General features: G+C 43.5%; 1 protein-coding gene across 2 annotated transcripts in view; it reads left to right on the forward strand.

Moving 5' to 3' along the window:
- LOC134203645 (clathrin interactor 1) overlaps positions 1–26,211 on the forward strand; it is a 102,952-nt gene that overhangs the window by 25,418 nt on the left and 51,323 nt on the right. For both annotated transcript variants that reach the window (XM_062678532.1, XM_062678538.1), the window contains exons 2-4: positions 25,416–25,617; positions 25,690–26,038; positions 26,117–26,210. In XM_062678532.1, the coding sequence (XP_062534516.1) occupies positions 25,416–25,617; positions 25,690–26,038; positions 26,117–26,210 (645 nt within the window). The remainder of the gene's footprint in view (positions 1–25,415; positions 25,618–25,689; positions 26,039–26,116; position 26,211) is intronic.

Genomic DNA, 26,211 nt, shown 5'->3' on the forward strand with positions numbered 1-26,211 from the left:
TATATCAATCGATTTGCAAACTCTCCACCAATTTGCCAGTAGTATTGAAACTTTTGAGTATCGACGCTAAACTATTGAAAATTTTAGTTCTTTCATGCATCATGCATCTCATATGCAGCGCGTTCCAATCCTTGGTAATTGCCTACTTTTAGGGTATTATCAATTGTTGAACTGGGGTGTATGAATAGGGTGGCCCAGCTGCTAGACAGTGGGGTCCTTACTCCCTCACAGAGTGGGAGATGCTGCTAAAGCTGGGAAGTAGTGTCGGTGGAATAGTTCCATTTCTTCTATATAGAGCGGAAAAATTGGTTCAATGTAGGAGAAATGACGGCTTTGGCAGGTTTTGTTATATTATTGTCTGGGGGATTTTTGTTGACCAAAATTTATGAAATCTTGCCACAATATTCTTTGATGTGCAAATTTGAGCATAATTAGTTATAGATAACCTCCCTGACAATAATAGAACAATACCTGACAAAGCCGTAATTTCCCCTACTATATTTGGTTTTACGCAGTTTACGTCGAGCGGTACTGTCTTGCATACAACCCCAAATTTTTTATCCGATGTTTCGGTTACATATATTGTACCTTTATCAACGAGTCTGTGGACAATGGTGGTTTATGTTGTAGTAATATTGTATGTTTTGTATGTTCAGGATTACTTACTAAGTCCCGTTTTATTGTTACATTGTCTTAGCATAGAACGTTTTGTTACAACGGAATTGAAACTCGTCGACCGTGCCACGGAAATGCGGTTAAAAACGTACAAAGCTACTTCCCCGCGAATATACGGTGCTCCTAAAGCACACAAAGTGGGCCTGTCACTTCGACCAGTGGTATCGTGTATTACGTCACCGTCGTACACACTGTCGCAATTTGTGGGAAAGATCATTCAAAAATCTATCGTCGGCAGGTACAACGTAACTGATTCGTTCAGCTTCTGCCAACTAATAAACAACGTGCAGCTTCCTCCCGACTACATTCTAATATCCTTGGACGTTGTGACTTGTGTTCACATGCATTCCCAAGGACTTAGTGATACGTGACGTCATCGACAACTGGGACAACATAAAGAAAAACACCGACAAAACACCAAATTTGGACTTATTCCTTGAGATTAGCGAAATCTGCATAGACTGTAGTTACTTCCGGTTCAAAGGGAAATATTTCCAACAGGTGTTCGGAACAGCGATGCGGACCTAGTAATGGAGGCTCTTCTGGACACGGTAATTGCAAGAATCAACTTCCCAACCCCGGTACTGAGAAAATACGTAGACGATTTGATTCCAGCGGTACTCAAGGAGAAAATTGAACAGGTAGGAAAATCATTTAATAACTACCATGACAAAATACAGTTTACGGTCGAAACTGAAAAAGAAGGTCGAATTCCGTTTCTAAATTTGCTTCTAGTACAAACAGTCAAAACAGAATGGTACATGAAACCCATAGCATCGGGTAGGTTTCTCAATTACCATTCTACACACAACACGAGACTGAAAGTCAATCTAGCAATGAATTTCATTCAACGCGTCAAAACATTCTCAACCAACATCGGCACAAGACACACACACAACATAATTTTCTCCCAACTGAAATTAAACGATTACCCCACACAAGTCGCCTAATCGAACGATCACTAAAACGATAATTAAACACCACCAACAACGATGACATCACGGCGCCGAATGAGACCATATACAGATCTATGGTGCACGTGGGGCAGTTATTAAGCAAAATACAAAAATGCTTGAAAACAGATTACCCAAACATCACCATTAGTGCGAAAAATGAGAAGACCGTCGACAACATGCTACCCCCGGTGAAGGACAAGATAGACCAGTACGACCGATCAAACGTCATATACAAGATCCCATGCGAGAATTGTTTAGCCTGTTACGTGGGGATGACGTCAAACAAGCTGAAAACAAGAATTGCCGGTCACCGCTCCTGTTCCAATCGATTACAAACTATGTCGGATCAAGGGAAATCAGCAGAAGATCAGGGGGTAGCAGCAATGCGAGAACGAACAGCGTTATTCGATCATTCCATCGAGAACCATCATGCTTTCGCATTCGATCGCACACACGTTCTAGACTCTAGTTTTGAGAAACAAAACCTACACATTCTAGAAACATGTCATATTAGTGCTGTCCAATGAGCAGCTCGAAGTAGCTCGAAGTTGTTCCCGTCCTGCTCGTTCTTTTTTGTCAACAAATGGGCATGAGCAGGACAGGGAGAAACTTCGAGCTACTTTATTGTTTGATTCATCAACAGACAACTTAGGTCCTAATGATGCTTATCCTAATTAATACTAATAAAAGTAATTATAATAAAATCATCGTTAATTATGAAACATGGCAGAATAAGAATATGCCACTTCAAGCTCTCATTGGACAGCACTATTATAAACACACAGAACACAGTTAACAAGCGCACAGACAACCCCAGCAGTACGTATGCCGGCATACTTCACACATTCAAAAACAATAAGTGTAATAGAGCCAACAGACAGACAGACCATCACAAGACGGTTCGATACAAACAGAATAGAAGTGGCGCCAAAAAGTACTACATGATAGTTCTTTGTATCCGGATAAATTCAAATTCCGCAGCCCCTACCGAAAAATAGAGGGGCGATTATACATAAAGCTGTGACAAAACGTTCTATGCTAAGACCATGTAACAATAAAACGGGACTTAGTAAGTAATCCTGAAAATACACAACATACAACATTAATACAACATAATCCACCATTGTTCACAGACTCCTTGATAAAGGTACAATATATGTAACCGAAACGCCGGATAAAAATCTTGGGGTTGTATACAAGACACGACCGCTCGACGTAAACTACATAAAACCAAATATAGAGATGAGTGACGTTTAGCGCTCGCACACTAATGTGGAATTCGTCACGTGTAAAAACATGTTTGTTTTCCTTCTGTCCATAACCTCAAAAATGATCGGGTCATCACAATGATTTCAAAAGAGTCAACAAATATATGGAAATATACTCATTTTTACCCAATCTTTGCTGAGTTGCACCATCTAGAAGTGTTTGTTTTCCTTTTATCGCCACTCACACATTCGGACGTGAGAATCTCAATAGCACACTGAACCAATTATTCCCCTCTATAGAGATGAGTGACGTTTAACGCTCGCACACTGATGTGCAATTCGGCATGTGTAAATACATGTTTGTTTTCCTTCTACTCATAACCTCAAAATTGATCGAGTCATCACGATGGTTGCGAAGAAGTCAAAAAATATATGGAAATGTACTCATTTTTACCCAAACTTTGCTGAGTAGCACCATCTAGGAGTGTTTGTTTTCCTTTTATCGCCACTCACACACTCGGACGTGAGAATCTCAATATAGAAGAGAAGGAACCATCCCACCGACACTACACAGAAAAATAAAGAACCTTAAAAAAGTTTAAAGAACTCAACTTTGAGTACGAAGTTCAAATTTTAACTCAATATTAGGTAGATTTCTCACCCCTCTCATGAATGATATTATAAACAAAGAGAGCTGCATCGACCCAACGTATGCTGCTCCGTGGAAGAAGCCAAATTTGAGTTGTTTTCACCATAGTCTCGGGTGAGTGAAAATAACATAAATTTGAGTTGGTGAAACTTCATAGTGGGTGAAAATTCAACGTGGGGAGTAAAGGCAAAGTACTCACCAAAATTTTTCACATTTTACTTATTTTGGCTTCTTCCACGCAAGGGCGGATTTGAGTGAAAGGAACCGTAAAGTGAGTTGTTTCGCGGTTCCGTGTACTACCCAGTAGCAGTCCACTCTGTGAGGAGTAGGGACCCCGCTGTCTAGCAGCTGGGCCCCATTTCACACACCCCAGTAATAATAGATAATACCTTAAAAGTAGGCAATTACCGAGGATGGGAACACACTGTATAGGGGATGCATGATACATAAAAGAATTGAAATTTACAATAGTTTAGCGTTGATTATCAAAAGTTTCAATACTACTGGTAAATTGGTGTAGAGTTTGCGATTCGATTGATATATAAATTCTTAAAATCCATTGAAGGATAAAAGACATATTAATGTTACAAATCTTACATGATTTTGTGACGGTCACTAATTTTTAAATTTTCATTTTACTCCCTGTATCCGAGCCTTCCCCTTAGACGTAGTTTATGTCAAAACGTAAACCCCGTTTTTGAGCATAAGAAGACTGACCCATAACCTCGCCTTCCCCTCGGATATGTTACCTTGCCGCGGTGGGTCGGCTTACGCCATTAGCACTGATCTGGCAACCAAAGACGTACCCTGTCGTGGTGGTATCACATGTTGACTATTTTTGTTTGGTGCCGCGTTACATATCTGGCATTGACGCACTAATTTACGGCATATGCATGTAATCCAACGAACATCGTGTCTTGGAGCCTTGAATGGTAGTGCAGTCAGGCAGAGGCCTTTTTCATCAGTGATAATGATGTGAGTTCTCTTCTTTTCGGCAATACTTTTCTGATGCGTTCCCATCCCATGGACGATGAGTCGTAGCCACGCTTATATTTAGCTAGCTAGGCATTTATTGATACACAATGTATTCAAGACATTCGTAGGAAATTGACTGCTGGATTCACTGAGTAGAAGTTTTTTTAAACTAGGAACGAGGTGCCAGTTTTATTTTGTTATGTCTCACTTCGAAGAGCTATAATAAAAAATGCCACACATTATAATGATGGTATCTTATGACGGCTTCATTCTCGATAATTTTTACTAATTTTACTTATTTTACTTACTTTGTCACCGAAAAGTGAATCCTATAGCTGACTCATAACTGATCATTAGTACATTATAGTTAATGACAGTTTGGAGACGATTAGGATACTTCTTAAAACATAATAATAGTCTTAGAATACCTTGACAAATTAATAACAATTATTAAATAGACTAAATGCATGAACAGTTTCCACTTTTTACAAGACATAACTTACATTGTATTTAATAGTATTGACACATAACAAAAACTATGAAGAACCAATAACTTAGGCAAACAACGTAATTCAAGGAACGCATACTTCATACCTTTTGACCATAAAGACAAGAATGACATCGTACAGATCAATCTACATGACTAAGAATGAGATAATCTATTAAAGTTGTAAATATAATGTCTTTTGAGCCAGTTCAACAGTGTCTTAATGGATGACATGATCCTTGTACGGCTGGAGAACTGCTTCAAAAGTTATTAGCTTGTCATTTTTTTATAAATCGGGGATTAAACACTTTCTATTAAGGATTGAACTTTCTTTCTTATATAAAAAAAAAACTTCCGTGCTCAGTTTCTACGATGAAGCATTGGGCAACATGTTCCATGTGAGTCGGATAAACTGCTTCGGTCGATTTTGAGCGCGGACAATGACAATAGACGTCTAAATAGCATAAAAACTGGCTAAATAATTTGACTTTGACAAGAAAATGACAAAAATTACTTTATACTATTACGATGTTAGTTAGCATGAGACCTGACTATTTGTGAATGTAATTCCCTCTGATTCAGTTGCAACAGCGTCTTCTTGGACGATATGTTCTGTGTACGGCTGGCAAACTGCTTCGAAAGGAATTATCCTACGGTATCATCAAAGGCCTGGTGCAGAGGTTTCTACTCTATTCAGAGTCCCGCCAGCAAACCTTAAAAAAAAAGAAGACTGAACCCCATAACCTCAAATATCACCATCATAGTCGATCTCTCCTAAAACTAATAAAGCAAACTCAAAATCAGAATCTTGATAGCAAATTTAACTTCACTGCTACTGACGCCAACGTCAACCACTCGATGATTTGCTGCTGAAATGCTATGGATGCTATCCATGTACACCCGATTCTTATTTTACACGGATGATGCATTCCGTGTAAAAAAGTTTTCAGTTCAAAATTCGAAAATCCGTGTATAAAAAGTTTTATGATTTCTCGACAAATCATGTAAAATGGAGCAATTTTGCAAAAAAATTGTATGGGATTTTTTTAAAAAGCCGTGTAAAAACAGAATGGAGTGTAAATATTTTTTTTGCAGCGTCTCCCTCCGACGAGCTCTTGTGATTCTGCTAAAGACATCAATTATCTGCCGTCATTATGCGATATGCACTTTGAAGAACCTCAACCTTTTTTTTTTCAAATACAACAAAGTTATATCGAAACGCTATATTTTCACTCCAAAATAAACTTTTTTATAATGCCTCGATGCTTTCCCGCTGAAATGCTACGGACGCCATCCGTGCGAATACATTTTTTTAGCGTCTCCACCCGACGAGCGCTTGTGATTCTGCTACCGATGTAAATTGTCTGCCCTCGTCAAGTTATTATGCTTGATACTTTGCTCAAAATTCGTCTCGGCTCAACATTCTTTCGAATAAAATAGTGATTCCGAACAGAATCGATAGCAATGATACTAATAAGGCGTCTTTCCAATCATTAAACAGCAAAACAAATAAAAATAAAAATAAAATTGGAATCTTGAGAGAAATTTTCAAATCAATTTATCAAACCTGGTCCTGAAAAGAACCGATTTTTACGAGGTGAACCGGCCCAGGGCCGAAAACCTCACTAATAAAGATAATTCTCTTCACCGACTTCGATGCAGGCATTATTTTTTTCACTTCGCGTTCTCCAACATTGTCTTGACCGGAGCTAAAAACAATACAAACGTGCGATCCACCGATCTACTGTCCAATGACTACTGCAAACTATCTTGCAATGACAAACTCGGGAACAGCGCAAAAAGTAAAAATTAAAACACTGGTGTACTGAAGTTTGCTCAAATCAATAATTTTCAACAGAACCGTCGGAACCTTGTGAGAAAATTTCACTTAAAATCTGCTGACCCAGACGACAGCAACTCGTTGATTTACCGCTGAATTGGTACAGATGCCATCCAGATTGTGCTTTGTACTGTGCAGGAAATTCCTCTCAATTTAACTTTTGTTTGTAGATAATTGTGGTCCGAATAATTTCCAATAATGCTCATTTCCGATTTATAATTTATAATTTGTTTATAAAATCCGATTTATTTTAATAATGCGTCTTTGCAATCACTAACAGCATAAGAGAATATGTTATTTGTATGCTGCTGCCAAGAATAATAAAAAAAAACATAAGGCGCCTTCATTGCGTCCACTCTGATAATTTTTCTTCAAAGATAATTCCCAACTCTCCTCTTCTTTTGAAAAATGTTTGGCCCTGAAAAGGGCATCTTTCTAATTCAACTAAACCACTAATTCAACAGCACCCAACCATCAGTTTGAAACTCGGGAGAAAACACCACTTGAGTGCTGTTACTGGCCGATCACATGATGATTAACCGCTAAACTGCAGCAGATGCCATCGTTGAAGTTGAATTCGCAGCAGCACCCACCGATGCTGATGGTTTTCCGTTGCAACCGCTACCAGCGCCATCGTTGCTAAGCTGTTGTGTCCGCTCTTCGCCGAAATCTTATTCAAACTGAGATTTGGAACAAAATCCCGCAATTTGCTCAATTTTGATGTCTGTGCCATCAACATTGACACTTTCTTAATTGAATGGCAAAAAAAAATTAAAATCCATCTAGAAACTGAGATAGAAACGTTCAAAGTCTATAATTTGTTTCGTGAAGTTCTTCGATTTTCGCAATCGCAAAGTGTACCCCGGTATAGAAAACACAGACGTAGTCCTACGCCAAAAGCTTCACCTGGCGGGGACTTCAGCCTCAGTACGCCGTCATACATTACACAACAGTGGACCCAGGATAGATTTCAGGTGCATTAAAGCCATGGAAAACTTTCATATATCCGGCTTTTCTTTATGACTTCCCTTATCCTGTCCACATTTGCCACTATCGCCACCTTCAATCCTTCCCGAATTTCCATGTTGTAAATTTACTTTTATGCAACTCACAAGTTTGACACACTTGATGAACAACCCAGATAACACAAGTTTTAAAAAAAGAGCGTTGCTTGGCTATCACTAATAGTAGGTACTCCGGAGATAATAACCTGTTGAACAAATAAACTCTGATACTTTTTCGTCACACAATAGCGCTATTTTCGTTATCCAATGGTTGGTTGCGATTTTTTCGCTAGATAAGATAATGATTGGATGCATTTTGTACGAAATCGTTTTAGTTGACCAAAGCAATTGTCACATGCAGATAAGATTAGCATATCGTTTTGATTGTTATGCAGAAATCGCCTACCACTTATTATTGTTTTAAATTTCTTAAAGATACTCTGTAAGACGCGAACTCTTTGATGTAATTGTAAATAAAACAATTCCTTAAAAACAAACAAATGAAAATACACTCTAGTACTTTGTTGGGGAACCACACTTTATAATCACTTGCCTTCGATAGTCTTCTCTAAAGGCCCTCCAACACTCGCACAAGTTCAGGATTAACAAACACAATTCCTGTCCAATTCCAATCCTGCTACATCGCAATGTCCGTAATGTTCTTCCGCACTTAGACTATTCAAACACACATTTTAGGGAAACACAATTTACTAGCACTACATTTATTCTAATACATCAAACACTTAGATTTCGGCTTACATTCTAACATTTATTTTTGCTTACTACTAGACACAAAACACGTAATGGAAATTGCAAATTCCCGCGCGCGGCCTCCACACACGGTAGGTGATCGTTAAATTGCTACTAGCTAGCCCTATACCTAATGGTCATCACACAACCTCGATCGATCCATGCGATGATATTGTTTCGGCTCCTGTGAGAGTCGGCTATATCTCTTACCTACTCAAAAACGATTATCGCAATAGATACACATCAACAGCATCGAAGAGATCACTACTATTTCTTTTTGACCTTCCACTCGCCCGTCCGATGATGTCGAAACAATTGATGCAACCTCTTGCCAAATGTAGGTCAGAGCAGTGCAATTTGGGATTGGATGAAGGGTTGTAGTTTGATGGGAACGTTTCTGTCTCAGACATCCTCACCCACCCAGAAATATCCGATTTCTGAAAAGAAAAATAGAGAATCCTCTTCTGGAAGGAAGGTTTGGAAGAATTTTGGATGAATGCTGTGTATTCCTATGCTTGATGCTGCGGATCTTCAATTGGTGTTGGAAGAAGACATAATTTCTCAACTGCCCGTTTCATCACTCCGGTGGCAGTTTTAAGCGTGACGACTCGTATAACTCCGTCGTCGCCGGGGTGCAATCCGATTATTCTACCCATTTTCCATTTCATCGGTGGCAAATTCTCATCAAGAACTACCACAAGTTTGCCAACCTCAATCTTGACGGCCGGCTTCCAGCGTTTAAATCTTCCCTGCAACTGATACAGGTATTCCCTGCGCCACCTTCGCCAAACATCTTGTAGCATCTGTTGTATAGACTGGTATCTACTCAAGCGATTCAGTTGCATATCCTCTAGATTCGGTTCAGGAATTGATTGCAGCGAGGAACCAACTAGAAAATGGCCTGGTGTTAGTGGTTCGAGGTCAGTGGGATCTTCTGACATGTTTGTCAATGGTCTCGAGTTGAGACAACCTTCAACCTGTACTAGAAGAGTGTTGAAATCTTCTGGTGATATTGGTGTAGCTCCAACCACTTTGACCAAATGGTTTTTGGCCGAACGAACAGCCGCCTCCCACAGTCCTCCAAAATGAGGTGCACTTGGCGGACTAAAATGCCAATGTATTCCTTCCTCAGCGCACTCTCTACCTATTTTTTCCCGATGGGCCGAACTCTGCAACAGCTTCATGAAATCCTTCATCTGATTCTAAGCGCCAACAAAATTGGTCCCATTGTCAGAATAGATATCCCGACACCTTCCACGCCGACGAAGCGACGAAGAGCTTGTAGGAACCGATCAGTACTCAGGTCCGATACTAGCTCCAAATGGACGGCTTTTGTACACATACAAATAAAAACAGCAACGTAGGCCTTCACTGTTGGTCGTCGAGGAACGGGTCTCACATGAGGCGGACCAAAATAGTCAACACCGGTCTGCGAAAATGGTCTCGACACGGTGACTCTTGGTGCGGGCAGCTCTCCCGTGAACTGCTGTATCGGGTCGGTTTTACACGAAAACATTTCAGGCATTGATGAACGATGTATCGTGCTACGCACCTTCCACCTAGCGGCCAAAATTTTAGACGTACAACTCCAAGAAGCAACTGTGGACCTGCGTGTAGAAGTTGCAGGTGGTAGTGTTCCAGAATCATCCGGGTTAGTTTGTGTCTAGCTGGAAGAACCATCGGATGTTTTGTAGCTTCCCTGTTCTGCGGAGTTGCTCAACCGCCCTCCGATTCGGATGACTTGTTCCTCAGAAATATGAGGATTGAACCACCGGAGTGGAGATTTTTCTCGACACGGGTTCCCCTTGAAAGTGCCTTCCACTCATCGGCAAAACTTCCTGCTGGATACGCCGAACGATGACAAATTCAGCTTCTCTAAGCTCTTGTGCTGATATAAACTCGGACGACGCCCTGGTCTGCGGGTTTTTCAGTAGTTTCATCAGGCGCAACCAAATAGATGTCCTCCGAATCAAATCTGAATACGACGCAAACTTCTCCAAGTACCAATCGTTGAATTCCATGTTCGCCGAAACTGCACATATTGCTGTACGCCGTCTTTCTTCCTCCGCCTCTTCTGAGCTTGATGAGAATGAAGCTGCAGGCCAGTGATCCGAAGGTTCCTTCAACCAATCTGGTCCCTCCCACCAGAAAACATTATCCACGATATCCTTCGGTGAAATGCCTCTTGAAATCAAATCCGCAGGGTTCTCCTTGCCAGAAACATGCCGCCATGGTGATGATTCTGCGATGCTTTGGATTTTCGCGACTCTATTCGCGACGAAAGTGGTCCAGTTGTTTGGTGAAGCTTGTATCCACCGCAGAACGCACGTTGAATCCACAAATAAATATGGTTGAGCTGGAGTTCTAATCGAGTCTCGAACCTTCTCGTATAACTGCGTCACCAGCAACGCACCACACAGTTCCAGCCTTGGAATAGACTGTGTCTTCAAGGGTGCAACCTTGGATTTGGATGACAGCAGCCGAACCACAACCCTTCCTTCCAAATCATGACTTCTGATATAGACGCATCCGCCATAAGCCTTGGTAGAAGCATCGGAGAAGCAATGCAACTCGATCGATGTTGCTCTTGGAACCATGACGCAACGATCGATACGAATATCGTTGAGCAAGGGTAGTTCTTCATGGTATTTTCGCCACATCTCACCCACCGTCGAAGGTAGTGGTTGATCCCAACCCAGTGCTTGGTCTTCATTCCGGATCTTCCACAGGAGCTGCATAATAATCTTGCCCGTTGTGATCGCTGCACCTAGAAGTCCTAGAGGATCGAATAAACTAGCGATCACCGACAAAATTTGCCGTTTGGTTGGCTGCGTCGCTGAATTCCAAGTTGGAATGAAAAACTGGAACCTCAGTTGATCGGATATCGGCAACCAAGTCAAACCCAGCGTCTTAACAGCAGGATCCGGATCCAAGTCAATTCCTTCCGCCACACAGATCGCCAGATTTTCTGCGGAAACACCTTGCAGCACCGTCTGATGATTGGATGCCCATTTCCGTAGTTTGAAGCCTCCTTTGACATCATCTCGTTGAGTTCCTGACATAGATTACGTGCGGCATCCTCCGTATCCGCGCCCGTGATTACGTCATCCATATACGTATCCTCCGTGGTTGCCCTCGCAGCCATTGGGTACTGCCCTCCTTCATCCATCGCTAGCTGGTTCAACGTACGTGTTGCGAGAAAAGGCGCCGGCTTTGTCCCGTACGTCACAGTGTTGAGCTCGTACACGCCCACAGGATCTGTTGGCTCGAAACGCCACAAAATACATTGCAAAGACCGATCTACTTCAACCACGAAGACTTGCCGGAACATCTTCTCCACATCGGCCACCAGCATGATTTGCCTCACTCGACTTCGGAGCATGATCGATCGTAAGTCCTCCTGTACAATCGGTCCTACTAGAAGCGTGTCGTTAAGCGAGACACCGGACGATGTCTTACACGATGCGTCAAACACAACACGGACCTTTGTAGTTGTGCTAGCTTCCTTAAAGACAGGATGATGCGGCAGATAGCATCGTTTCATGAGATTTCCTGCTTCCTCCACCTTCGACATATGTCCCAATTGGATGTACTGCGCCATGAACTGATGGTATTGCTCCCGCAAACTGGCATCCTTCGCCAATCTGCGTTCCGTCCCTTGAAGCCGCCGGAATGCGATGTCCCGTGACTCGCCCAACCTGGAAACTGCGTCTTCATTCTTTGGCAGCGAAATGGAGTACCGCCCGTCGGATTCCCTACGAACCGACTTCCGAAAGTTGTCCTCGCACAATTTTTCCTCCGATGAAAGGACCTTCGAATTTCCAACTTCTTCACTAGCCCAAAACCGTGCGACTAGCTCCTCTAACACCTTTGTAGTTGCCGTACTACAGTTGATGCGTAGGCCTTGTGTGTGGTTTAGCAGGCCTCCGCAGACCACCCACCCGAACACCGATTCGTTTAATGTTGGCAATTGGCCTCCGAGTGGAATTCTTTGACCAGACTCAAAGAAATCGAAAAGGATTCGATACCCAGTACCATGTCCACTGAACTTGGACTGAAAAAGGTGGATCTGCCAGTTTTATCCCATTGGGCATCGACCATCCTTGAGTATCCACCCTTGCCGTAGGTTAATCCACCGTAACCATTGGGAGGCCGAGGAAATTCAAGTTCCGCAAGTAAAGCCGTAATTTGCGAACGAACCAATGCATTGACCTGATGCTAAACCTTCGATGTTGCATGACCAATGCCGAGTACCGAGATATCTACCTTCTCTCGGTGTGACCTTAGACGTTGACTCAAACGTTCGGCAATAAAATTGCTCTCGGAGCCGGAATCTAAAAGAGCACGACCCGGGAAATGACTACCCTCATCATGCATATTCCACGAATGCAGTAGCCAGCAAAACCTTGGAGGAGAACTGATGGGTAGAACCGGACACTGTTGCATCGGTGGCTGCCATGTTAACCACCTGGGAAGATGAAGGAACGGGTACATCACCAGATTCCGTTCGCGGAGGATTGTTGTTTCCAGCAGCAGCGACAACCTTAGGTGAACGATCCTTCCGCTTGAAGCATACCATTGTATGATGACGACCATTACAGTTACGACACCTGTATTTGGACGTACAGTCTGTCGCAATGTGACCCGATCTGAAGCAATTTCTGCACAGGGAGTTCGTTCTTAACACCGCATCTCTTTCTCGCACCGACATCCGTAGGAATGAAGAACATTGGTATAGGGGATGGTTCTCCTTGCACGCCACACATCGTCCCCCAGACGATTGTACAGAACCGTAGCTGGCCTTCACAGCTGACGCCTTCTGTCTCGATGATTGTGGAGCATGAAGCGAAGTCCTGGAATCTAATTCCTTCACTGGAAGCGATTCAAGAATTCGGATCCTACGATGCAAGAAATCCGAGAGATCTGCTAGCGTATCCTGATCCTTGGCTGAAGAATGTTCCTCCCAACCTCTGCGTGTTGTCGGATCTAGTCGAGAAGTGAGTAGGTTAACGAGCAAAAGGTCCTCAGGTTAACGGCAGGTCCATCTTGCGATGGATGAGTGAAGTGAACAGATCACGGAAGCTGATCCATTCATCTATGTCCCCGTTGAACACCTGCAGCGTGATTTGTGGTAGGCGTACATGGTCTAGCGTCCCATGACCATGCGCTGACGTGTCGTTGGCTCGTACGGAACGATCGGCTTCCCCTGGATCCTGCAATTGCTTAGCCCTATCCATCAAGAACGCCTTACAATAATAGTACCTATCACTATACACTAGCCTCGCTTTATCGAACGCCTCATTTTCATCTTCGAAATCATCGTGTGCCTGAATATCTGCCAGAATCTCCCATACTTCTGCCACAAGTCATCGATACTCTGCAAGCGCACGTCGACCTGACTTGCAGTTGTTGTCCGTTCGTAGCCCTCCACAAATCTCCAGATGTCGTCCATGGAGGTCTGGGTGTTTTTCAGCTGGACCATCAACAGCTTCAGGGCAGGCGGCTTCTTCTCACGGGATGACGCCATATCAGGTGCACGTCACTCGAACCGATAAATATAGGAATTGAATGGTGTAGAGATCCAAAATGTCCAAGGCTTCGGCTGGCATATACCGTTCAAGCCTACCTGAGACAGCAGAATGTTGTACCCCAATCCTCTACAATTCAGCAAATTACTTCGGAACTTAGTGACGTTCTTACAGAGCACGTTGTTGTACAGCTAGCACTTGTTCGGTAGATGAAAGCAGATGAGGAAAAAACCAACTGTAGTATGCAGAATCTAGGCTTCGGCGGACATATACTGTAGTAGCTCACCTATGAGAACTAACAGCAGCACCAACTCGTTTCCAATATAAACTAGTCTGATTTCTACAGCATAATCCGATAATCATTCACAGCCAACTCATCATTCATTCACAGTTCAGATAGGGATCCAGAAGGAGGAAAGTTTACATGTAGTATTCAATATACAGAGCTCCGGCAGAACATATACTGTTCGAACTAACCCGTGCAACCAACATCGATACCAATCCACACACGAATCGTTCAGCAAACCATCCAAGCATCCAAATTTGCGGCAGAATGAGTCAATTGTTCTGATTACGAACAGTTTTGCTCAGAGATTGCGTGGCAAATGAAGAGGATTCAAAATTCACATTAAAACGTTTATTATCTGAAGTCTCGCCCGAGACATACACATTCTTAGCACTCACCACACAATAAAATAATCGATGCCACCTCTTCTTGCCACGCACTGAATCGTCTCTGTCGTATTGGGTGAATGAATTGATTCGACAGAATCTCCAAAGAAGCTCTTCCTTCACCAGAGAACCGCCAGTTTCACTCCAGCAAAGTCGATTAGGCAGCCAGTCATGTATCCATTCAGGAATGCTGAGGAAAAACGTCGAAATAAAGGTGTTGGAATGGTGAAGCCACTAACAACGACTGGACATATACTGATCTAAGGTATATTTACCTGGAAGAGTAAATCCGGTACTGGATCAGCTGTCCACGTCTGCGTTTGATAGGTAGCTTCCAGTGAAAAGGCATCCAGAATGCAATCAATCCATTAGGTCCATGCACTCCAAAACTCCGAATCCAAGCAGGCAAAACGATTGAGTAATGTGAACGATACCAAATAAAAAACACCGTGTGTTAGGGTGGCGCAATTCCCTAGCTTCGATTGGACATATAGAGTTTGTTCCAACTCACCTATGGAAACAGCTTAACCGCAGGATGCCCAAACGAAACTACTATGAGGATGATGACGAATGTATCCCTTTTATTATTCGCCTCCTTTGTGTCCTTATACGATGGCGCGCATTCACTCTATGCTTATTATATCCAGGTATGATGGCCACTGCATTAATTGTTTGCCAGCGGTATGGCGATTTCCCATTCAGAGCCGTTGGTAATGGCGCCAATCCAAGCCTGCCTCAGGCTTTTAAATCTTATCCGATTGGTATCGTCATATCCAGTCATCACCGGGGTCCAGTCATCCGGTTCGAAGGACCAAAAATGTTGGGGAACCACACATTATAATCACTTGCCTTCGATAGTCTTCTCTAAAGGCCCTCCAACACTCGCACAAGTTCAGGATTAACAAACACAATTCCTGTCCAATTCCAATCCTGCTACATCGCAATGTCCGTAATGTTCTTTCGCACTTAGACTATTCAAACACACATTTTAGGGAAACACAGTTTACTAGCACTACATTTATTCTAATACATCAAACACTTAGATTTCGGCTTACATTCTAACATTTATTTTTGCTTACTACTAGACACAAAACACGTAATGGAAATTGCAAATTCCCGCGCGCGGTCTCCACACACGGTAGGTGATCGTTAAATTGCTACTAGCTAGCCCTATACCTAATGGTCATCACACAACCTCGATCGATCCATGCGATGATATTGTTTCGGCTCCTGTGAGAGTCGGCTATATCTCTTACCTACTCAAAAACGATTATCGCAATAGATACACATCAACAGCATCGAAGAGATCACTACTATTTCTTTTTGACCTTCCACTCGCCCGTCCGATGATGTCGAAACAATTGATGCAACCTCTTGCCAAATGTAGGTCAGAGCAGTGCAATTTGGGATTGGATGAAGGGTTGTAGTTTGATGGGAACGTTTCTGTCTCAGACATCCTCACCCACCCAGAAATATCCGATTTCTGAAAAGAAAAATAGAGAATCCTCTTCTGGAAGGAAGGTTTGGAAGAATTTTGATGAATGCTGTGTATTCCTATGCTTGATGCTGCGGATCTTCAATTGGTGTTGGAAGAAGACATAATTTCTCAACTGCCCGTTTCATCACTCCGGTGGTAGTTTTAAGCGTGACGACTCGTATAACTCCGTCGTCGCCGGGGTGCAATCCGATTATTCTACCCATTTTCCATTTCATCGGTGGCAAATTCTCATCAAGAACTACCACAAGTTTGCCAACCTCAATCTTGACGGCCGGCTTCCAGCGCTTAAATCTTCCCTGCAACTGACACAGGTATTCCCTGCGCCACCTTCGCCAAAAATCTTGTAGCATCCTTTGTATTAATTGGTATCTACTCAAGCGATTCAGTTGTATATCCTCTAGATTCGGTTCAGGAATTGATTGCAGCGAGGAACCAACTAGAAAATGGCCTGGTGTTAGTGGTTCGAGGTCAGTGGGATCTTCTGACATGTTTGTCAATGGTCTCGAGTTGAGACAACCTTCAACCTGTACTAGAAGAGTGTTGAAATCTTCTGGTGATATTGGTGTAGCTCCAACCACTTTGACCAAATGGTTTTTGGCCGAACGAACAGCCGCCTCCCACAGTCCTCCAAAATGAGGTGCACTTGGCGGACTAAAATGCCAATGTATTCCTTCCTCAGCGCACTCTCTACTTATTTTTCCCGATGGGCTGAACTTTGCAACAGCTTCATGAATTCCTTTATCTGATTCTTAGCGCCAACAAAATTGGTCCCATTGTCAGAATAGATGACCCGACACCTTTCACGTCTGCCGATGAAGCGATGAAGAGCTTGTAGGAACCGATCAGTACTCAGGTCCGATACCAGCTTCTAATGGACGGCTTTTGTACAAAGACAAATGAAAATAGCAGCGTAGACTTTCACTGTTGGAAATCGTCGACGGATTGGGTCTCACATGACATGGACCGAAGTAGTGCACACCGGTCTGCGAAAATGGTCTCGACACGGTGACTCTTGATGCGGGCAGCTCTCCCATGAACTGCTGTATCGGGGTTGGTTTTGTCAAAAAACATTTCAGGCATTGGTGAACGATGTTCCGTGCAACGCACCTTCCACCTAGCGGCCAAAATTTTAGACGTACGACTCCGAGAAGCAACTGTGGACCTGCGTGTAGAAGTTGCAGGTGGTAGTGTTTCAGAATCATCCGGGTTAGTTTGTGTCTAGCTGGAAGAACCATCGGATGTTTTGTAGCTTCCCGTTCTGCGGAGTGGCTCAACCGCCCTCCGATTCGGATGACTTGTTCCTCAGAAATATGAGGATTGAACCACCGGAGTGGAGATTTTCTCGACACGGGTTCCCCCTTGGAAAGTGCCTTCCACTCATCGGCAAAAACTTCCTGCTGGATACGCCGAACGATGACAAATTCAGCTTCTCTAAGCTCTTGTGCTGATATAAACTCGGACGACGCGTTTCATCAGGCGCAACCAAATAGATGTCCTCCGAATCAAATCTGAATACGACGCAAACTTCTCCAAGTACCAATCGTTGAATTCCATGTTCGCCGAAACTGCACATATTGCTGTACGCCGTCTTTCTTCCTCCGCCTCTTCTGAGCTTGATGAGAATGAAGCTGCAGGCCAGTGATCCGAAGGTTCCTTCAACCAATCTGGTCCCTCCCACCAGAAAACATTATCCACGATATCCTTCGGTGAAATGCCTCTTGAAATCAAATCCGCAGGGTTCTCCTTGCCAGAAACATGCCGCCACGACTCTATTCGCGACGAAAGTGGTCCAGTTGTTTGGTGAAGCTTGTATCCACCGCAGAACGCATGTTAAATCAACCCATAAGTATGGTTGAGCTGGAGTTCTAATCGAATCTCGAACCTTCTCGTATAACTGGGTCACACCAACGCACCACACAGTTCCAGCCTTGGAATAGACTGTGTCTTCAAGGGTGCAACCTTGGATTTGGATGACAGCAGCCGAACCACAACCCTTCCTTCCGAATCCTGACTCCTGATATAGACGCATCCGCCATAAGCCTTGGTAGAAGCATCGGAGAAGCAATGCAACTCGATCGATGTTGCTCTTGGAACCATGACGCAACGATCGATGCGAATATCGTTGAGCAAGGGTAGTTCTTCATGGTATTTCCGCCACAACTCACCCACCGTCGAAGGGAGTGGGTGATCCCAACCCAGTGCTTGGTCTTCATTCCGGATCTTCCACAGGAGCTGCATAATAATCTTGCCCGTTGTGATCGCTGCACCTAGAAGTCCTAGAGGATCGAATAAACTAGCGATCACTGACAAAACTTGCCGTTTGGTTGGCTGCGTCGCTGAATTCCAAGTTGGAATGGAAAACTGGAACCTCAGTTGATCGGATATCGGCAACCAAGTCAAACCCAGCGTCTTAACAGCAGGATCCGGATCCAAGTCAATTCCTTCCGACACACAAATCGCCAGATTTTCTGCGGAAACACTTTGCAGCACCGTCTGATGATTGGATGCCCATTTCCGTAGTTTGAAGCCTCTATTTGACATCATCTTGTTGAGTTCCTGACATAGATTACGTGCGGCATCCTCCGTATCCGCGATTACGTCTTCCATATACGTATCCTCCGTGGTTGCCCTCGCTGCCATTGGGTACTGCCCTCCTTCATTCATCGCAACGTTGCAAGAAAATCGTACGTGTTGCAAGAAAAGGCGCCGGCTTTGTTCCGTACGTCACAGTGTTGAGCTCGTACACGCCCAAGGGATCTGTTGGGTCGAAACGCCACAAAATACATTGCAAAGACCGATCTACCTCAACCACGAAGACTTGCCGGAACATCTTCTCCACATCGGCCACCAGCATGATTTGCCTCACTCGACTTCGAAGCATGATCGATCGTAAGTCCTCTCGTACAATCGGTCCTACTAGAAGCGTGTCGTTAAGCGAGACACCGGATGACGTCTGACACGATGCGTCAAACACAACACGGACCTTTGTAGTTGTGCTAGCTTTCTTAAAGACAGGATGATGCGGCAGATAGCATCGTTTCATGAGATTTCCTGCTTCCTCCACCTTCGACATATGTCCCAATTGGATGTACTGCGCCATGAACTGATGGTATTGCTCCCGCAAACTGGCATCCTTCGCCAATCTGCGTTCCGTCCCTTGAAGCCGCCGGAATGCGATGTCCCGTGACTCGCCCAACCTGGAAACTGCGTCTTCATTCTTTGGCAGCGAAATGGAGTACCGCCCGTCGGATTCCCTACGAACCGACTTCCGAAAGTTGTCCTCGCACAATTTTTCCTCCGATGAAAGGACCTTCGAATTTCCAACTTCTTCACTAGCCCAAAACCGTGCGACTAGCTCCTCTAACACCTTTGTAGTTGCCGTACTACAGTTGATGCGTAGGCCTTGTGTGTGGTTTAGCAGGCCTCCGCAGACCACCCACCCGAACACCGATTCGTTTAATGTTGGCAATTGGCCTCCGAGTGGAATTCTTTGACCAGACTCAAAGAAATCGAAAAAGGATTCGATACCCAGTACCATGTCCACTGAACTTGGACTGAAAAAGGTGGGATCTGCCAGTTTTATCCCATTGGGCATCAACCATCCTTTAGTATCCACCCTTGCCGTAGGTTAATCCACCGTAACCATTGGGAGGCCGAGGAAATTCAAGTTCCGCAAGTAAAGCCGTAATTTGCGAACGATCCAATGCATTGACCTGATGCTAAACCTTCGATGTTGCATGACCAATGCCGAGTACCGAGATATCTACCTTCTCTCGGTGTGACCTGAGGCGTTGACTCAACCGCTCGGCAATGAAGTTACTCTCGGAGCAAACATCCAAAAGAGCACGAGCCGGAAACTGACTACCCTCGTCATCTTCCACGATAACGATCGCTGTAGCCAGCAAAACCTTGGAGGAGAACTGATGGGTAGAACCGGACACTGTTGCATCGGTGGCTGCCATGTTAACCACCTGGGAAGATGAAGGAACGGGTACATCACCAGATTCCGTTCGCGGAGGATTGTTGTTTCCAGCAGCAGCGACAACCTTAGGTGAACGATCCTTCCGCTTGAAGCATACCATTGTATGATGACGACCATTACAGTTACGACACCTGTATTTGGACGTACAACCTGTCGCAATGTGACCCGATCTGAAGCAGTTTCTGCACAGGGAGTTCGTTCTTTACACCGCATCTCTTTCTCGTACCGACATCCGTAGGAATGAAGAGCATTGGTATAGGGGATGGTTCTCCTTGCACGCCACATCGTCCCCAGACGATTGTATAGAACCGTAGCTGGCCTTCACAGCTGACGCCTTCTGTCTCGATGATTGTGGAGCATGAAGCGAAGTCCTGGAATCTAATTCCTTCACTGGAAGCGATTCAAGAATTCGGATCCTACGATGCAAGAAATCCGAGAGATCTGCTAGCGTATCCTGATCCTTGGCTGAAGAATGTTCCTCCCAACCTCTGCGTGTTGTCGGATCTAATCGAGAAGTGAGTAGGTTAACGAGCAAAAGGTCCTCAGGTTAACGGCAGGTCCATCTTGCGATGGATGAGTGAAGTGAACAGATCACGGAAGCTGATCCATTCATCTATGTCCCCGTTGAACACCTGCAGCGTGATTTGTGGTAGGCGTACATGGTCTAGCGTCCCATGACCATGCGCTGACGTGTCGTTGGCTCGTACGGAACGATCGGCTTCCCCTGGATCCTGCAATTGCTTAGCCCTATCCATCAAGAACGCCTTACAATAATAGTACCTATCACTATACACTAGCCTCGCTTTATCGAACGCCTCATTTTCATCTTCGAAATCATCGTGTGCCTGAATATCTGCCAGAATCTCCCCATACTTCTGCCACAAGTCATCGATACTCTGCAAGCGCACGTCGACCTGACTTGCAGTTGTTGTCCGTTCGTAGCCCTCCACAAATCTCCAGATGTCGTCCATGGAGGTCTGGGTGTTCTTCAGCTGGACCATCAACAGCTTCAGGGCAGGCGGCTTCTTCTCACGGGATGGCGCCATATCAGGTGCACGTCACTCGAACCGATAAATATAGGAATTGAATGGTGTAGAGATCCAAATGTCCAAGGCTTCGGCTGGCATATACCGTTCAAGCCACCTGAGACAGCAGAATGTTGTACCCCAATCCTCTACAATTCAGCAAATTACTTCGGAACTTAGTGACGTTCTTACAGAACACGTTGTTGTACAGCTAGCACTTGTTCGGTAGATGAAAGCAGATGAGGAAAAAACCAACTGTAGTATGCAGAATATAGGCTTCGGCGGACATATACTGTAGTAGCTCACCTATGAGAACTAACAGCAGCACCAACTCGTTTCCAATATAAACTAGTCCGATTTCTACAGCATAATCAGATAATTTGTCACAGCCAACTAGTCATTCATTCACAGTTCAGATAGGGATCCAGAAGGAGGAAAGTTTACATGTAGTATCCAATATACAGAGCTCCGGTAGAACATATACTGTTCGAACTAACTCGTGCAACCAACATCGATACCAATCCACACACGAATCGTTTAGCAAACCATCCAAGCATCCAAATTTGCGGCAGAATGAGTCAATTGTTCTGATAACGAACAGTTTTGCTCAGGGATTGTGTGGCAAATGAAGAGGATTCAAAATTCATATTAAAACGTATATTATCTGAAGTCCCGCTTCGGAGACATACACATTCTTAGCACTCACCACACAATTAAATAATCGATGCCACATCTTCTTGCCACGCACTGAATCGTCTCTGTCGTATTGGGTGAATGAATTGATTCGACCGAATCTCCAAAGAAGCTCTTCCGCCAGTTTCACTCCAGCAATGTCGATTAGGCAGCCAATCATGTATCCATTTTGGTATGCCGAGGAAAAAACGTCGAAATAAAGGTGTTGGAATGGTGAAGCCACTAACAACGACTGGACATATACTGATCTAAGGTATATTTACCTGGAAGAGTAAATCCGGTACTGGATCAGCTGTCCACGTCTGCGTTTGATAGGTAATCTTCAGTGAAAAGGCATCCAGAATGCAATCCATCCATTAGGTCCATGCACTCCAAAACTCCGAATCCAAGCAGGCAAAACGATTGAGTAATGTGAACGATACCAAATAAAAACACCGTGTTTTAGGGTGGCGCAATTCCCTAGCTTCGATTGGACATATAGAGTTTGTTCCAACTCACCTATGGAAACAGCTTAACCGCAGGATGCCCAAACGAAACTACTATGAGGATGATGACGAATGTATCCCTTTTATTATTCGCCTCCTTTGTGTCCTTATACGATGGCGCGCATTCACTCTATGCTTATTATATCCAGGTATGATGGCCACTGCATTAATTGTTTGCCAGCGGTATGGCGATTTCCATTCAGAGCCGTTGGTAATGGCGCCAATCCAAGCCTGCCTCAGGCTTTTAAATCTTATCCGATTGGTATCGTCATATCCAGTCATCACCGGGGTCCAGTCATCCGGTTCGAAGGACCAAAAATGTTGGGGAACCACACATTATAATCACTTGCCTTCGATAGTCTTCTCTAAAGGCCCTCCAACACTCGCACAAGTTCAGGATTAACAAACACAATTCCTGTCCAATTCCAATCCTGCTACATCGCAATGTCCGTAATGTTCTTTCACACTTAGACTATTCAAACACACATTTTAGGGAAACACAATTTACTAGCACTACATTTATTCTAATACATCAAACACTTAGATTTCTTCTTACATTCTAACATTTATTTTTGCTTACTACTAGACACAAAACACGTAATGGAAATTGCAAATTCCCGCGCGGTCTCCACACACGGTAGGTGATCGTTAAATTGCTACTAGCTAGCCCTATACCTAATGGTCATCACACAACCTCGATCGATCCATGCGATGATATTGTTTCGGCTCCTGTGAGAGTCGGCTATATCTCTTACCTACTCAAAAACGATTATCGCAATAGATACACATCAACAGCATCGAAGAGATCACTACTATTTCTTTTTGACCTTCCACTCGCCCGTCCGATGATGTCGAAACAATAGATGCAACCTCTTGCCAAATGTAGGTCAGAGCAGTGCAATTTGGGATTGGATGAAGGGTTGTAGTTTGATGGGAACGTTTCTGTCTCAGACATACTTTCTTGTAAAGAGATAAAGTTAGCCATAGTTCCTATTGTGCATAATTTCAAATAATCGCACTTTCCTTTTCAAATTGAACTAAAAATTCGACCTTTTTTTTCCTTTTCTTGTACAACAAAGTTGTACCGAAAGGCTAACATTTCACTTGAAAATCGAACTTTTTTATAGAAGGGTTTCAGACCATGATGTTATATAATAGATGTATTAGTAGATTCAACCTGATGTTGAAGAAAGGATCTTTGAGGATCATTGAGGACAGACTAATTGAAATTTGGTGAGAAAATTCCGTTGCAAATTATCACAATTTACATAAAAACTATATAAATATATATAAAATATCCATCAGGGCACCCGATTGAAGCGATTTGGATAGGAAGAATGGGATTGCCAACTTCCTATTGTTAACGGGGATAAAGGGTGGGCTCTTCTCCCCATCTATTGGGCCAATCTGGGGAACCAGGGCTAGATTATATTATTGTATGTACGAACTTTCTTCTGGAAGCAGATTCTCTATTAATCCCGTGGATTTGTATAAGTGTCTCTGCTTATGGAACCACCCCACCCATTTTTGGCCCTTCATACAGGAGTTTGACGAAATACAAACAATAATATAAACATGATGAAATCGTTTATCAGATATGATTAGTGCTACAATAGACGGTAGTATCATCATCATCATAGGTATAAGTAGATTCAACCCACCACCACCGCAGTCGTCTGTTTTTGCAACCGAATGCCAAAAAGCGCCGGAACCAAGAGGCCAGGCCCACAATGGTTGCAACCAAGGACACTAGTGGGCATGTGCGATTCTAGACAGTCGGCCACAAGAGGCGAAATTTAATCATTAGTTCAACAAAAATCGGCGCAAGAGTCGTTGATCAAAGTCGACAGTTGGGAGATCACTTGCAAGAGATCTCTTAAGCTACTGGAGATGATGGTTTATGACAAGCTAAGCTCTAGCAGCCATGTCATGTCAACTACTACCTTAAGTTGAATTTGGCTTTTGGACCAGCATCTAGATCGGTTTTGAGCAAAAATATTGTTTTGTATGAAGTTCTGGAATTTTTTCTAGTAATAATTTACTATTAGGCACGATCACATGTCTGTACACTTTCTCATTTTCTACCTGAACACCCTTACTGCTGGTGAAGATTTTAACGTATCTGTGAGCAAAATTTTCTCCTTGCCTTGGGGGATGAAGTAGTCGTGTTTTTTTGAAGCAGTAAATCTTCTTCCATACATAATTCAACGTTCCTTGCTGGAAATTGGACGGCCTTCTAACTTACCTTCTGATTTAGGATTGATTTCATGCCAGCCATCAAATGATTCAACAGCTGAGCGGCACGCATAGCTGTATACTATGCCCAGGGTATTCTTTTTATATGAGTTTTGTATTTGATCGATCAATTTTGTGTCGCAAACACAAGTGAAAATTACCATCCATATCACTAGCTTTAATCCTATTCCATTCAACTACCGTCAAGTATGTTTGTCGTTGTCATTATCGTTTCCAATCGAATGGTGCTTCCTTCTATATCAGTGTAGTAATATGTTGCCATACGACCTGTAATAAAGTATACGGTTCTATTGAGTTCAAACATCTTTGGGGGTATTAATAGCAAGCATCTTGTACAAGTTCTTATTTCATTTAGTCAACAAATCTATTGAGACGTGACTATGTTTCCATACTGAGCCTTTTAGTTTCTTGATTGTTGGTACACGGCTAGTAGGATGCTTGTATACATAAAATCAAGCTAATTACCATACAAAATATAGATAAACATCAAATCAGCAATGAAACAAAAGATTCCGATTGGATTGCGTAACATATCGACCAAATTACTTCCATCAAGAGACTCCCATTCATCATCATTGTCGCTATCGCCGAAGCCAAAGATAAAAGCAATTCAAATTTATTGCCTTTTTAACACCTTTCTTGTTTGCGTTTGTCGTCCGGATCCCACCAGTAAATATTTGTCATCAAACACTAATTCGACCATTTTTATATTCACTTTCTCCCCTCCGACAGGACCAACGTTGTGATGAACTACACAGAAATCGAAGGCAAAGTACGAGAAGCAACCAATGATGAACCGTGGGGCCCCACCGGCCCACTGATGCAAGAGCTAGCACATGCCACCTTCACCTACGAACACTTCCCCGAAGTAATGTCGATGCTGTGGAAGCGAATGTTGCAGGACAATAAAACCAACTGGAGGCGAACGTACAAGGTAACAAGCCCCTCAATTCTTCTAATTTACTGAGACCGTTAAAAAGTTAAATGATTGACCTTCACATTTTAGAGCTTACTGTTGTTAAACTACCTGGTGCGAAATGGCTCGGAACGAGTAGTGACCTCGTCACGGGAACACATCTACGATCTCCGGTCGCTGGAGAATTACACCTTCGTGGACGAAAACGGCAAGGATCAGGGCATCAATGTCCGGCACAAGGTTCGTGAATTGATTGATTTCATCCAAGACGACGACAAACTGCGGGAAGAACGGAAAAAGGCTAAGAAGAACAAGGATAAATACATTGGTATGAGCTCGGATGCGATGGGCGGAATGCGATACGGCGGTGGCGGAGGAGGCGGAAGCGATTACGGTGGCTATCGAGACAGCTGGGATCGAAGAACGGATGAACGAGGCTGTAAGTTTGGTTTTTATTATTAATGGCATTGCTTATAATGAAAATTCATCAATAATTTTAACAATCTTTCAATGTTAGATAATGAAGGCAAAGATCGTTATGAATATGACTATCAGTATGACGGAGAGCGAGAAGACTCCGACACAGAATCCAACGGACCTCATGCCAATAGG

Source organism: Armigeres subalbatus, chromosome 1 (genome assembly GCF_024139115.2).
Source record: "Armigeres subalbatus isolate Guangzhou_Male chromosome 1, GZ_Asu_2, whole genome shotgun sequence".
Taxonomy (NCBI): domain Eukaryota; kingdom Metazoa; phylum Arthropoda; class Insecta; order Diptera; family Culicidae; genus Armigeres; species Armigeres subalbatus.